This window comes from Chiloscyllium plagiosum, unplaced genomic scaffold (assembly GCF_037043375.1).
Source record: "Chiloscyllium plagiosum isolate Xiang-an unplaced genomic scaffold, Cpla_swu_hap1 HiC_scaffold_14, whole genome shotgun sequence".
Lineage (NCBI taxonomy): Eukaryota > Metazoa > Chordata > Chondrichthyes > Orectolobiformes > Hemiscylliidae > Chiloscyllium > Chiloscyllium plagiosum.
Genome location: NW_028270152.1, coordinates 68,171,361 through 68,187,768, shown reverse-complemented (window position 1 = coordinate 68,187,768; position 16,408 = coordinate 68,171,361). Strand labels below are relative to the sequence as shown.

Below are 16,408 nucleotides of genomic sequence, written 5' to 3'. Positions count from 1 at the left end.
TTTGGGGCCTGGCTTTGCTGCTCCTCTCCCTTGTAAAATTGCTGTCTCTTGTATGCAGCTGTAAATGTAACTGTTTGTTGTAAACTGTTTTTGTAATTTGTTTAATAAAATAAAAATAAATAAATAAATAAATAAAAAGGAGTGTAATGCTCTGGGAGAGTACCTGTTTGACAGGCTCACCCTGGGGGAGAGCAAATGAACTGACTGCAATCTGTGATTCCCTATCTTATGGGACATTCTGTGCCTTTTGTACAAGGAGCTGTGAAATGCAATAGCTGTCACTAATTGCTCAGTCCTTTTCTTACTACTAATTGAATGGAAATTGGTATAGCAAAAAAAAAAGAGGAATGTCAGGGATTATCCTCACTCTAGAGACTGGCTCTGAGCAAGCTAGGCAGAGTCCATGGACTATGCACAGAGAAACAAAGGGTGACTTGGTGATGGAATATCAGCCTCAGTGAAGTTATCTCAGAACTGTTCCTAGGAGGAGCTAACTTGTTCTGTGTTTGTTATCAATACTTTGTGAGAACATTTCGGTAGCTGTACTTACCTCTGAGTATAGCGTGGACATTTGCCTTGGACTCCCATGTAATTTAAGATGTAATGTATTTTGCTATTTAGTAATTACAATAGACCTTTATCGCTTATCAAGATTGAGCTTATCTTCTGTTGAAGACTGCATGAGGGCATACCAATAAGGTGTGGTTTACCAAGATTAATGAATCTACCCTAGGCAATCCTTTTGGTCCAGTAGACGCAATCACAACGTTTTAAGGCACTGGCAACTCCAGACAACCTTAACTGAATTGATCACAGAGGCTAGATGTCACATTAGAGAACAAAATTTAGGGGTTGGCCAGGAACATGGAAAGTAGAATAGACTTTAAAAAACAATGTGCCCATTGAAAACCCAAAGCAGCTGACAGTAGTTAATTGTTATATCTCTGACTGAGGCAGAGATAGAATTGCTATGGCACTGAAGGTTATACATAGCCAGCAGTATGCCTTCAAAGTTTAACAGATTGTCAGTGACTGTGCTCTCTGTACAGCTCCTACATTCTTTGGATTTACGTTGTTCTGCATGTTATACACTCACCACTATAAGGCACCATCTTCCACTCAGTTGATCTGGACTCGGTGAAGCTTTCTAGGCGATACTGAAGTAAAATAAACCTTAGTTTAGCAATGTTTCACAATCCTTAAGTGCTTTACATTCGTAATATTTCACTGACGGCTTGCATTTGAGTCAGTAATATAGGGCAGAACTGTCAGGACTGGAGAATCCTGAATTGAGAGAGAAAGTGTGGTATGGAGGTCCCCTCAACTTTGCAATCTTCACTCCATTAATTAAGTCAAGTATAGGCAAGGCTGAGCTTGGATTTAGCACTCAAGCCCTGGAGGGGGTTTCTAACCTAGAGATGCAAAGGTAAGGTTGCTAATACAGAAAACCTTATTCCTGATGAAGGCCTTTTGCCCGAAACGTCGATTTTGCTGCTCGTCGGATGCTGTCTGAATTGCTGTGCTCTTCCAGCACCACTGATCCAGAATCTGGTTTCCAGAATCTGCAGTCATTGTTTTTACCCCAATACAGAAAACCTGCTGGGTAAATGTGTCACTTCAAAAACATCTCATCTGAAGAATGGAGATATTTCTGGAGAGGTGTTTGGATTGTGTAACAATGTAATTTTGTTCCTCTTTCTTTATAACAGGGCATCACTTACTCTGTAGGTATTGTATGGTCTTAAATCCCGAAAGATCATCTCTTTGGCAGGGCTGGTGCTGTAGCAACATTTGCTGGATGCAAACTCAATGAATGCTTCTCTAGCTACGTCTTCAGTGATATTGGGAATACTGATGAGAAGGGAATAATAAGGAGAACGGAAAAAAACATATTGCTGTTACAATTGTTCCACAAACATTACAAAACACATACACAAGATCTTTACATTAAATTCCTTGATCATTTTAGCTTTTGTCACTCAAAACAAAACTGTAGATTGGAATAACATATATTCAAAGACCACTGGGACCTCGCTCAAGTCACTGCGGTGCACACCAATACAATTTCACACATAGATGCAAGCACGCCAACGTTAGTGTTAATGTTATTGATCCAAATCATATATGAACTGATGACATTATAGTTAAACAAAAATGGAAAGATATGTTTGGTGATGTTCTACAAGAATTGTGAATTATTTTAATCTTAGAAAAAATAAAATTCTTGAAAACACAAGATTAAACAGATGAGTTCAGCATCCCAAGGGAATCTATTGATAATTTCATTAATGGTCTCTACAGATTGGTGGAGAAATGTGACTGTGGAGAATCAGAATTATAGGAGACAGAATTGTCGTTGAAATTGCTGATGGGTTTTTTTTTTCGGACGTATTATAGTTCAATGTTTTGACTGTGGAGAAAGCCAATCAGACAGCACCGATTACAGAAATCAGAAATAACCTCTGCAATATCTAAAGATGAGAAGGATAAGACAAGAAAGCAGCAGAATCCATTCAGTTCTTAAGGTAAAAAGCACTAAAACACACACACATTATGCCAGTATGGAAATTAAATTTAAACCAGCTGAGTCAATTTTATTGTTCTAAGTACTGCCACAGAGATGCAGAGTGTTTGGCTGACTCAATTGCCCTTTCTTTATTGAGAGAGTCATAGAGGTGCACAGCACGGAAACAGACCCTTCGGTCCAACTTATCCATGCGACCAGGTAACCCAACCCAATCTAGTCCCACCTGCCAGCACGCGGGCCATATCTCTCCAAGCCCTTCCTATTCAAATACCCATCCAGATGCCTCTTAAATGTTGCAATTGTACCAGCCTCCACCACTTCCTCTGGCAGCTCATTCCATACACGCACCACCCTCTGTGTGGAAAAAGTTGCCCCTTAGGTCTCTTTTATATAGAGTCATAAAATCATAGAGATGTACGGCTTGGAAACAGACCCTATGGTCCAACCCGTCCATGCCGACCAGGTATCCCAACCCAATCTAGTCCCACCTGCCAGCACCCGGCCCATATCCCTCCCAACCCTTCCTATTCATATCCCCATTCAAATGCCTCTTAAATGTTTCAATTGTATCAGCCTCCACCACTTCCTCTGGCAGTTCATTCCATACACGTACCATCCTCTGCGTGAAAAAGTTGCCCCTTAGGTCTCTTTTATATCTTTCCCCTCTCAGCCTAAACCTATGCCCTCTAGTTCTGGACTCCCCGATCCCAGGGAAAAGACTTTGTCTATTTATCCTATCCATGCCACTCATAATTTTGTAAACCTCTATAAGATCACCCCTCAGCCTCTGACGGTCCAGGGTAAACAGCCCCAGCCTGTTCAGCCTCTCCCTGGAGCTCACATCCTCCAACCCTGGTAAATCTTTTCTGAACCCTTTCAAGTTTCACAACATCTTTCCGAAAGGAAGGAGACCAGAATTGCACACAATATTCCAACAGTGGCCTAACCAATATTCTGAGGTAAAAACAATGACTGCAGACGCTGGAAACCAGATTCTGGATTAGTGGTGCTGGAAGAGCACAGCAGTTCAGGCAGCATCCAAGGAGCTTCGAAATCGACGTTTTGGGCAAAAGCCCTTCATCAGGAAATATTCTGTACAGCCGCAACATGACTTCCCAACTCCTGTACTCGATACTTTGACCAATAAAGGAAAGCATACCAAACGCCTTCTTCACTACTTTATCTACCTGCGACTCTACTTTCAAGGAGCTATGAACCTGCACTCCAAGGTCTCTTTGTTCAGCAACACTCTCTAGGACACTACCATTAAGTGTATGAGTCCCGCTAAGATTTGCTTTCCCAAAATGCAGCATCTCGCATTTATCTGAATTCAACTCCATCTGCCACTACTCAGCCCATTGGCCCATCTGGTCAAGATCCCATTGTAATCCGAGGTAACTTTCTTTGCTGTCCACTAGACCTCCAATTTTGGTGTCATTTGCAAACTTACTAACTGTACCTCTTATGCTCACATTCAAATCATTTATGTAAATGACGAAAAGTAGAGGATCCAGCACCGATCCTTGTGGCACTCCACTGCTCACAGGCCTCCAGTTTGAAAAACATCCCTGAAAGCCCACTCCTCATGCTTTAGAAGCCCTATACTAAGTATTCTCTAAAGAGGCATATTCTGAATTCAGTGGCCAATTGTTAGACCTTATGGACGTTTTTACATCTCTGCAGCAGAAGCCAGCAACAAAACTTGCAAATGACACCAAGAGTGGTTAATAGCTAAGAAGATGGTTGTAGGTTGCAGAAAGATGTACATGGGTTGATCAGATGAGCAGACAAGTGGCACATGGTATTTAACCCTGATAGGTGTGAGGTGATGTACTTTGAAATAAGAAACCAGATGAGGGAGTATTTAATGAAAAGCAGGACACTGGGCAGTTTAGAGGAACAGAGGGACCTTGGGCTAATTATTTACAAATCTCTGAAGGTGGCAGAGCACATGAACAGGATAATTAAGAGGCAATGGGACACTTACTTGCATCAGACATAGCACAGAGTATATTAACAATGTTGGACTTGTACAGAACATTGAGCAGGCAATAACTGAAGTATCTGGGCGGCATGGTGGCCCAGTGGTTAGCACTGCTGCCTCACAGCGCCTGAGACCCGGGTTCAATTCCTGCCTCAGGCGACTGACTGTGTGGAGTTTGCACGTTCTCCCCGTGTCTGCGTGGGTTTCCTCCGGGTGCTCCGGTTTCCTCCCACAGTCCAAAGATGTGCAGGTCAGGTGAACTGGCCATGCTAAATTGCCCGTAGTGTTAGGTAAGGAGTAAATGTAGGGGTATGAGTGGGTTACGCTTCGGCGAGTCGGTGTGGACTTGTTGGGCCGAAGGGCCTGTTTCCACACTGTAATATAATCTAATCTAATCTAGCGTGTGTAGTTCTGGTTGCCTTACTGCAGGAAGGATGTGATAGAACAAGAGGGGCACAGAGGAGGTTCACCAGGATGCTGCCTGGGATGGAGAACTTGAGCTGTAAAGAGATAGGCTTGGATCGTTTTCTGTAGAGCAGAGAAGACTAAGGTGCATAAGATTTTGACAGCCAAGGACAGGGTGGATAGACAGCAGCTGTTCCACTTGTTTGCAGGGTCAAGCACAAAAGGCCATAGTTTTAGGGTAAGGGGCAGGCGATTCAGAGAGGCTTTGTGGAAAAAACCTTTTCACTCGGGGGGGGGGGGGGGGGGGGGGGGGGGGAGGAATCTGGAATGCATTGCCTGGGAAGGTAATGGAGTTTGGAAACCTTGCAACCTTTTAAAGAATACTTGGATGAGCTCATCAAATATCACTGGGTGGCATGGTGGCTCAGTGGTTAGCACTGCTGCCTCACAGCACCAGGGACCTGGGTTCGATTCCTGCTTCGGGCGACTGTCTGTGTAGAGTTTGCACATTCTCCCCGTGTCTGTTTCCTCCCACAATCCAAAGATGTGCTGCTCAGGTGAATTGGCTATGCTAGATTGCCCGTAGTGTTAGGTGCATTAGTCGGGGGTATATACAGAGTAGGGGAATGGGTCTGGGTGGATTACTCTTCAGAGGGTTGGTGTGGACTTGTTGGGCTGAAGGGCCTGTTTCTATACTGAAGAAAATCTAATCACAACATTCAAGGATATTGACAAGTGCAGGAAATTTGGATTAGCATACTTTTAGTGGTAACTATGTAATTGCAGACTCAATGGGCTGAAGGGCCTTTTCTGTGGTGTATTAATCAATGAGTTCTATTGCTCTGCCTGTAAAGAACATAAGACAACACTTTTCACTGCACCTTGGAACGTGTGACAGTAATAAATCAAATTGCTTTCTATTCAAGAACTGCTGATTAAATGGATCAGTTGTACTTCATTTTTATCTAACGAATGGGATATTTGAGTCAACACGCCTTTCACGGTTGGCACTTTTCGGGGTGTGATGCACGCATTAGATATATGCTCTATACTTAACTGAAAACTGGTTGCAAAATACAAATCACTACTTAATAATTCAGCAAGGTACCAGCACAGCCATGCCAAAAAAAAACCCCCAAAGTCAGAATTAACCAAGTCTAAAACAGGCTTTATGGATTCATGACAAGTTCATGATAAAGTTAACTGACAACTCACTAAGCAGCTAGTTGTAAGCTGTTGCCAGTGGTAGCACCGGGGCTTCAAGTCAGAAGCTGGAATGTCCTCTCCAGACACTGAAGCACAGATTCCACGCTGATACTCTGGTGCTATTCTGAGGGACTGCTGCACACAGACCATGATTTGAAGAACAGAAGGGTACCTGCTGATCTGGTTGACCTTTATCCCGCAAATAATCTTGCTACAGACAAGACTTACTGGTTATTTCCTCTGTGTGGGCTGAAATAACTTCTGCAAAAATTGGCCGCCATGCTTGCTTACATCATAACAGAAATTGCAACTCATTTTTCTGCTCCGCTCACCCACTCAAACCGTCTCCCTTTGAACTCGTTGCACTCTGTTCTCTCAAGTCTAACCCTGATGTTGTTAGAATTTGCTGAGGAGGGGAGTGTGGCTGTCTGATGTACGGACAATGACCTTGCAGAAGCTGAGTGCCATCTCTCCCTGATCCACAGCCCCACTGAACATAAGGCTGCAGTTTCCAGGACTTCCACTGACCTCATCTCCTCCAAGCTTCCCACCAGAATTCCCCATATCCCAACATATCCCGCTTCTACTCCTTTCCCAAATCCCACACAGAGGATTGACCCATCCTTCCAATCTGCCCCACTGAACCTATTCCTTATTAGCTTGACTCTTTTTTTTATCATCCCCCTCTTGTTCAGTCTCTTCCCATTTACATTCGTGATCCTTCTGACATTACAAAGGTTCCACAATTTCCATTTTTTCCAGTTCCAGCCACCTCCTCTTCACCATTAACGTGTCTGCGAATCCTCCATCATTTCCACCTTTCCCTGACGATACAATCAATGCATCTTCTCCTCCTCTCCGCTACCAGCATTCTGCAGGGAACGTTCCCTCAGTGACACCCTGGTCCATACTCCTCCATCACGCCCAACACTTCCTCACTCTACCACAACACCTTTCCATGAAAATGCAGAAGCTGTAACACTAGACTTTTTAACTTCCTCCATCTTCACTGCCCAAGACTCCAATCACAGCCTCAAGGTGAAACAGCCATTTACTTGCATTACTTTCAATCTAGTCTACTATATTCACTGCTCACAATGTGGGGGTCTCCTTTATATTTGTGAAACCAAACGCAAATTGGGTGACCGCTTTGCAAAGCACCTCTGCTCTGCTTGCAGCAATGACCCTGACCTTCTAGTTTTGGCCATTTCTGTCCCGAGCCTTCTACAATGTCCCAAGAAGCTCAACACTAGCTGGAGAAACAGCACCTCATTTTCACTTCAACATTTTAGAGGCTTCAAGACTCAAAGTTTAGTTCAAAGCTTTTGAGCATAACCATGTTTCCATTTTGATCACACACTCCTTACCTCCATAAATGTTCTCTCAGCAGAGCTGTTAACACTTACCTTATATCTCAATCTCTCCCTTACTATTATTAGGAATCCCTTGGTGTTTTGCTCTGGGCACCCTCACATCTGTTGCATTCACTCTCCTCCCCCTCTGTTAACAGGATTAAAAAGACCATTTTCCAGGCCCCTTAACTTCTGAAGAACAGTCATACAGGACTCGAAACATTAATTCTGTTTCACTCCTCACCGATGCTGCCAGACCTGTTGAGTTTCTCCAGAACTTTCCGTTTTTATTTTAGGAAGGGAAGTAAGTTGGTGAAGAGGGCATAAGGAATTTGCAAACTGATACAGATAGTTTAAGTGAGCAGACGAAGATATGGAAAATAATGTGGAAAAAGGTGTGAACTTGGCAGGAGGAATAGGAAAGCAACATAATATATAAAGAGAGAGAGTGTGGAAGAACAAAAGGTGATCTTGTTGAAAAATATAAGATCCTGAGGGAAGATGACAGAATGTTTGACAAAGAGAATTTGTTTTGGAAGAGAGTAGGAGGGGACTCATTTTAAAAAAATATGGGATCTCCAATTTAAGGTGGGGATGAAGAGAATTTTTTCTGTTCAGAAGATCATGAGTATGTGGAACTCTTCTCCCGAGAGTGGAATGGAGGGTGAATCATTGATTAACTCGGAGGCTATGTTAGATAGATTCTTATCTAACAAAGGAATTGAAGAGTGCCAGGAATATGCAGGAGCGTGGAGTTGATCAAATCAGATCTGCCAATGGGGTTAATGAATTTATCACACGCTACAGCAAGTTTGAGGGGCAGAATGGTCTAGTCCTGTTCCTAATTTGTGTGTATGTGTGTGTATGTGTGTGTATGAAACTAAAATGAGTCACTCTGATGTTTAATAATGAGTCTGATAATGAAAGTCCAGGTGCTATAGAGTGAATTTTAACCTTGGTTATAAACTTTAAACTGTTACTTCAGGAGCTACAATTCAGACTGGAGGAACACTGCAAGCCTGTAGGATGCAAGGCCAAAAATGAGGTTCAAGGGTTGTAAGATGAACTGTGACTTGCCACTTTTAGGATCTCACCTCCACGCTGTCTGTGGATGAGGTTCATCTCTCCGTGCTCCTTCTGCTATAGAACTAGGTGGGAGAATGTAGCTTCCCTCTGTGAATGATAAGCACACGATTAGAACATCAGCTGGAGCATCTAGGCTCTCTACCAATGCCCTCTGCTGGCACACACACATATGTGTACAGACACATGCACACAGGTACACATGCCTTCCCAGAGGTCAGGAAAATTCCAGGTTTGATTGTGACTTTGTGCTCACTTCAGTTAGAGCATTCATACCTGCTTCAAGTAGGTGCACTGAAGGGACATAATGGTGGTGACAGAGTCCCCAGTCCTGATAGATACCCAGTTATTGCTGTTGAGAAGAAAGGGAATCTGAAATCATCTAACGTGATCCAAAGGGATGTTTCAGACCTAATGGAATGAGGAAACTTTATCATTGGAGGGGATGGATATTTTAATCAAGAGTTAATGCTGTCTGAATTGACTGTATAAATATAGGGAGCTAACCATCACTGTGGTTATATTGAAAGAAAATCTTAAAAGTCATCCATGAGGTGTGGGTTTTATGGGTGTGGTTAACTGAAATAATTGACTATAAGTGTGGACTGGGATTCTCTACAAAAACATTATTGACTCGTGTGTGTATCAGGTACAGGTGAACCTGTAGACAAAAAAAAAGGATAGGGTTTGGCTATGCTGCCTACCACAGTCAAAGTCTGGTGGCATTCCACATTGGTCACACTTTAGACATAGACATAGACATAGAAGAATACAGCGCAGTACAGGCCCTTTGGCCCTCGATGTTGCGCTGATCCAAGCCCACCTAACCTATACTAACCCACTATCCTCCATATACCTATCCAATGCCCGCTTAAATGCCCATAAAGAGGGAGAGTCCACCACTGCTACTGGCAGGGCATTCCATGAACTCACGACTCGCTGAGTGAAGAACCGACCCCTAACTTCAGTCCTATATCTACCCCCCCTTAATTTAAAGCTATGCCCCCTTGTAATACCCGACTTCATACGTGGGAAAAGGTTCACACTGTCAACCCTATCTAACCCCCTAATCATCTTGTACACCTCAATCAAGTCACCCCTAAACCTTCTTTTCTCTAATGAAAACAGCCCCAAGTGCCTCAGTCTTTCCTCATACGATCTTCCTTCCATACCAGGCAACATCCTGGTAAACCTCCTCTGCACCCGTTCCAGTGCCTCCACATCCTTCCTATAGTATGGCGACCAAAACTGCACACAATATTCCAGATGCGGCCGCACCAGAGTCTTATACAACTGCATCATGACCTCAGGACTCCGGAACTCAATTCCTCTACCAATAAAAGCCAGTACGCCATATGCCTTCCTCACCGCACTATTTACCTGGGTGGCAACTTTCAGAGATCTGTGTACATGGACACCAAGATCCCTCTGCTCATCCACACTACCAAGTATCCGACCATTAGCCCAGTACCCCATCTTTTTGTTATTCTTCCCAAAGTGAATCACCTCACACTTAGCTACATTGAATTCCATTTGCCACCTTTCTGCCCAGCTCTGCAGCTTCTCTATATCCTGCTGTAACCTGCCACATCCTTCCTCACTGTCAACAACTCCTCCGACTTTCGTATCATCTGCAAACTTGCTCACCCAACCTTCTAACCCCTCTTCCAGGTCATTTATAAAAATGACAAACAGCAATGGTCCCAAAACAGATCCTTGCGGAACACTGCTAGTGACGGCACTCCATGAAGAAACTTTGCCATCAACTACTACCCTCTGTCTTCTTCCATCCAGCCAATTCCTAATCCAAACCTCCAACTCACCCTCAATGCCATATCTCCGTATTTTCTGCAGTAGCCTACCATGGGGCAGAGACACTTGGGCAAAGAACTGGGGGTCCTCCACTGCTGCAGTGGAAAGTGACAAGGTTCTGATAGTGAGGGAGAGGATGGGGAAAAATGGAAGAGCTTCACTATATTTTGACTCTTCCCATGTTGAAGTAAATGACATGTTGATGTTGCAGGTTCATTCTGCATTTAGTTATCACCTTGGCTCAGTTGACGGTTGGAGTTTGAAACCCTGCAGAAGAGTAGCCACTCCATCTAGACAGCCATTCCAATGCAATGCTAAGGCAGCAATGCATAGCAGAGACATCATTAAGTAGATGCAACACTAAGGAGCGGTCCTGTCAGCCTATTCTATTGCCCCCAGGCAGCACTAAATGATCCCACAGCCACTCTTTAAAGATGAGGGGGAGATCTCCCCATATCCTGGCCAACATTCTCCTTTCAATGTTCATTCCTGTCATTGCTGGGGATAGGATCTTGAGCAGCTGAGCCACTAGTGAATTGCAAGTCTTTCTTTCTTTTCCCTGCTCAAGGGCACGTTTGCTGGCAATCGCTCAGCTGTCTATTGCTGGTACCTGACATTGCAGTTTCTGGCCCCATTGAAACCATCACCTCAGCAACACTGCAATGTGATATCTGACACCAATACAACATTTATTGTGCAGCTATGGGGTTGGGATCCTGACCCAATGCTGGAGTGAGGCCTCTTTGTTTATAATGGCTCCTCTCTCCAGCCTGTGTGCGCGCTGCTGATTTCACTAACAAACCCCCTGAATTGATATTTCTTACATACCGCCACCTGATATAGTTCCTTCATATCCAGCCACATCGTCCAGCATATCAACGGGAGGTGCTGATGCCCATTCCTCACCCGGCGAGATTTCGGGGAAAGCTGCAAACAGAAGGTGACATTTCTCTCATTAATTGTTTGATTGAACCACTTGCATGGTGACAAATGCTTTTCTGAAGCTAACTCGACTAGCCATCGAAGAGTTACACTGGCCCCGAAACTCTATCGTTTCACCGTCACAGATTCTTTCACTATATTGTGTGGAATTGATAGCACAGAATAGACCTCCTTCTTAATGTTCTTCATCCAATCTTAGCAGTATATTCAATTCTCCCTTGTGCAACTGAGGAGTGACAGATGGAGTTTAATTTGGATAATTGCGAGGTATTGCATTTTGGTAAAACAAATAAAGACATGACTTATATAATTAATGGTCAGGCCCTGGATAGTACTGTAAAATAGATAGACCCAGGGGTTTACGTGATTTTTTGAAATCTACATTACGGGTAGACAGGGTGGTTAAGGTGATGTTTAGCATCCTTGTCTTCATTGGTCAGTCCTTTGAGTGCAGGAGTTGGGAAGTCAGGTTGAGGTTGTACAAGATGTTGGTGAAGCCTCTTCTGAAGTACTGCATCCAGTTCTAGTTGCCTTGGGTAATAAGAAGGATATTCTTAAGCTGGAGAAGGTTCAGAAGAGATTTACCAGGATGTTGCCAGGAGTGGCGGGTCTGAGATATAAAAACAGATTGGAAAGACTGGGACTTTTTCATTGGAGTGTAGGAGGTTGAGGAGTGACCTTATTGAGGATTGTAAGATCATGAGGGGCATAGATGAATAACAAGGGTCTTTTCCCTAGGGTGGGGGAGTTCAAAGACAGGGGCATATTCTTAAGGCGAATGGGGAAAGATTTAAAAAGGTCATGGGGGCAATTTTATTTTTACACATAGAGAGTAGTTCATGTGTGGAATGAATTGCCAGAGGAATGTTACAATGCTTGAAAGACATTTGGATAAGTTCATGACTAGGAAAGGTTTGGAGGGATATGGGCTAAGTGCAGGCAGGTGGGACTAGTTTAGTTTGGGAACATGGTTGACGTAGACTGGTTGGACTGTAGGGTCTGTTTCCATGGTGCATGACTCTATGAGTCACCCAATCTATCCAACAGGATATGCAGGTCTTTGGACTCCTCCATCACCAGACCACAACAACACGACGGTTGGAGGAAGAGCGCTCTACTACAATCTATCCAACAGCCAAGTGATTTTCATTTTACAACTTTATTCACATTTACTGAAGGCCTGCTGATCAGAGGGCCTACTGGTGGTGTAGTGACAGTGTCACTGAGCCAGTAGTGCAGAGACCCAGGCTAATGTGCTGATGGCATGGGTTTAAATACCAGAATGTTAGCTAGTGGAATTTAAGTTCAATTAATCAATCATTCTGGAATTAAAAGTTAGTCTCAGTCATGATAACTGTGAATCTTGCATCGTTCCTAATCTCCTTTAGGGAAGGAAGCTGCCATCCTTGCCTGGTCTAGCCTACATGTGTCTCAAGACACATAGCAATATGGTTGACATTTAATGGCCTAGCTCAGCTGAAAGGCAGTGAGGGATGGGCATTATCTGCGGGCCTTGTCAGTGATGTCCACATCCCACGAAGAATGAATTAAAAGAATTACTCTGAAAATGTGTCTGTTTGGCTCTAGGAATGTGACTGGAATTTTCCTAACCCCTTGGAAGTGGCCGAGGGTGTTTGGGAATTCAGAACAGCATGTCAGGATGATCCCCTGTGGGGTTATCTTATTATTCATTCACTGGATGTGGGCATCACTGGCTAGGCCAGCATTTATTGTTCATTCGTAATTACCCAGAAGGCAGTTAAGAGTCAACCACATTGCTGTGAGATTGGAGTCACATGTAGGGCCAGACAAGGTAAGGATGGTATTTTCCTGCCCTGAAGAAAATGAGTGAACCACATGGGGTTTTCCAACAGTTGACAATGGATTCATGGTCATCATTAGACTCTTAATTCCAGATTTTTGAAATCATTCAACTTTCACCATCTCCCATGGTGGGATTCAAACCAGAACATTATCCAGATCTCTGGAGTATAAACACCACAAGCCAGTCACCTCCATGTCTTTTCCAAGGAGCAATTCACGGTGTGCAGCCAATTAAGCCTCAGTTATCTGCACTTGTCCACTTGGTTTGCTGATGTCACACAGCATTTTTGGGACAATTCAGCCTTTACTCTCTGAGATAGCCCCACAGAAACTGGTTTCCTGTCACTAAGTCACCCTTTATTTACACTCAACACTGGTCTGGCTTCCTCAGAACCAGCTCTCAGAATGAACAGAAACTCTGCTTAATTTTTTTTTTCTCTTTTGTTTTTCTTTTTTTTTGCTACGCTCCTGTTTATTTTTTTTTATTTAACCCCCCACACTACCACCTAAGTGCGGTAGTGCTTATTTTTTAGAAACTCTGCTTAATTTTTTCTTGTAGGGACTAAATCAAAATAGAATTGGAGGGAGAAATGATGCACTCCACTCCCTGCGGCGTCCACCTCTCCCTGAACAACTCCAGGGTGTTGGTCGACACTCCTCTGTTAATTTTTTTTTTCCTCCGTAATCACTCCTGTTTTTTTTTATCCCCTTTAACCCCCACACTACCACCTAAGTGCGGTAGTGCTTATTTTATCCCCAGCACCCATGGTGTGTGTGTGCAGGTGTGAGACACAGTGAAAGACACAAAGTGCACCAATCTTTATTCAATTTCCACCACCAGGAAGATAGGAAAACACCCGGGTGGCCAGTGACAAGAAACTCTGCTTAAATCTGTCAGCCAGGGCTTCCTGATTGGACCAGATTAACAGCTCCAATCAAGGAACTTGTATTCAGTGAGGACCCTTGGCTGGTCTCGTTACAATCATTACGGTTTCTTTGGTCTCTCAGAGAACAGCCCTCTGTTGTCTGTAGCATTGGATATAACAGTGATTTTAAATCATCTTTGCTATCAAGTTTAGACCAGTGAAATTCTGTCTCATAAGAACATGTGCTTATATGCTCGGCACAGGAACCCAGACATGGCTGTCCTCTGATATAGTGCAGCAGGTCAGGCAGCAAAGGAACAGGAGAATCAACGTTTTGGGCATAAGCCCTTCTGCAGGAAGGCCCGAAATGTCAATTCTCCTGTTCCTTTGATGCTGCCTGACCTGCTGCGCTTTTCCAGCAATACATTGTTAAGCTCTGATCTCCAGCATCTGCAGTCCTCACTTTCTCCTGTCCTCTGATAAAGCCTCAATCCAAGCCATAATCGTTCAGCAATTAAGAGACCTGGACAACACAGACAAAAAAAAGTCTCAAGCTCAAACCCCACCAAGGCAGTTTGAGAAAATAAAACTGGAAACACAGTAGGCTGGCATCATAGCTGTGAAGCTGATAGAATTATTGTTAAAATCCAGTTGGTTTAATGATCTCTTTCAAGGAAGGAAATCTATCACGCACACCTGATCTGTCTTGAGCCAATGCAACTAATTCCGAATTGTCATGAATGACTCACCAAGTTACTCAGTTGCATCCAAGTAGGGATGTCAATAAATGGTAACCTTGGCAGGAATGACCAAGGAAAACACACCCGAAGCATCATCTCTCATTACGGTACACATCAGGTAAAAGAGAACTACATGTTAACTTACCCACGCCTGCCTCCTGCTGGTTGTCACTGAGCATTGCCGGCAAAATCATGTGAGTAAGTTATCAGGCTCTAGGCCTAACTTTTTCCCCAACTGTGACTCAATTTTGAGCCTCCAAAATTTGTTGTGATCCCCTTCAGTGAGAGAGCGGTCAGCGAGGGTGCAACCAGTGGGACTGGTGGGGTGGGGGAGGGCAGAGAAGCCCCTTGATGAAGCAGGGGGGAGGGAAACACGTGAGAATTGGTGGGGGAGCCTCTGAGCACAGGCCCCTGTCAGAGAGGCAGCACAGAGATGTACGCGTTTATAACCACAAAAACTTTAGCTAAAAATGTGGGGTCCGGACCTCTACTTTGGGAAGCACTTCACTAGGTTCACAACAACAAGAAACACAGTGACCCCAGAATTAAGGGTTGGGAAATTGTGGCAATGATTTCACACTCCTATGCACGACTCACAACCTTCACAATTGAAGGTCCTCTGCAATAGGAGAAATCCAGATTGTGGAGTAAACCCTTCACTTTAGAATTCAGTGGGCATTTATCCTGACCAAGCAGCCTCAGTCAACCGTTTATTGCAGGAAATTGTGACAGGTGTACTGTCTCTCACCACATTACAGCTCCACAGAAAGGCAACCACAGTAAAGGGGAACTCTTTCTTCTGTTCATCCACTCTACATTCAGAGAGTTTAACTGCATTAGTTTAACTGCATTTGTGTTAAACTACGAATAAACTGGGGAAATATAACTGGGAGTAGGTTTCCGCAGAGACTCCAGTTGCTGACTTCACCTTATTCCTGACAATGACAACCATGTTTTCGTAATTCCCCTCCATTTTCTTATAAGCAAACCCCCCCAGCCGGAAAAGTCTCTCAAAAGATTGAGAGATCAACCTCTCAGACAATATCCGTCAATTGAACACATGCTTGAGGTTGTTTTGGATCCAAACCACATGATGTAACGGCCAGCTTAGCACAAAAAACCACAGCAGCTTATTCAATGTGAAACATATGCACAGATATGCACAAAAAACACCATATTGTTTGCCTACACATTCCAACCGCAAATTTCTGTCATTAGCTGAACCGTAACAGACTCAGGCAAATTCACAAGCTTGTCTGGTTTCTGCTTCTTCTCCAATACTTTCAAGCCCACGTAGATGTCAATGGGCTGGAAGTCATGTTTAACTTTGAACAGGATATTAAGTGTAACCAAATCAGAATTTCCCTCTCCGTCCCCCACTCAGCCTTTGCCAACCTCGGGTGATGAAACCAAGAATTTATCAGGAAAGGGCTGACAGCCTGGGTCTTTTTTGAACGAAGGAGGAAGAGGTTGGATTTAAGACAGGTCTTTAAAATTATAATAGTTTCAACAGAGTAGGTACAAAGAAGATGTTTCTTTGAGGGGTACGGCATAACTCAATCTCATCAACATTAGATAGTTACCAAAAACCCCAACAGTGAATTCAGAAGGAACATCTTCACCCAAAGACTGGTGAAAGTGGGGGATCTTGTTTTCACAGTGAGAGC

The 16,408-nt window shown here is 43.7% G+C and overlaps 1 protein-coding gene across 1 annotated transcript in view; it reads right to left on the bottom strand.

The window, feature by feature from the left end:
* LOC122559165 (protein SSUH2 homolog) overlaps positions 1-16,408 on the bottom strand; it is a 58,693-nt gene that overhangs the window by 27,275 nt on the left and 15,010 nt on the right. Inside the window, exons 3-6 of the mRNA XM_043708539.2 lie at positions 11,198-11,296; positions 8,569-8,647; positions 1,722-1,851; positions 1,097-1,157 (exon numbers count right to left, since the gene is read on the bottom strand). Coding sequence (XP_043564474.1) covers positions 1,097-1,157; positions 1,722-1,851; positions 8,569-8,647; positions 11,198-11,296 — 369 coding nt within the window. The remainder of the gene's footprint in view (positions 1-1,096; positions 1,158-1,721; positions 1,852-8,568; positions 8,648-11,197; positions 11,297-16,408) is intronic.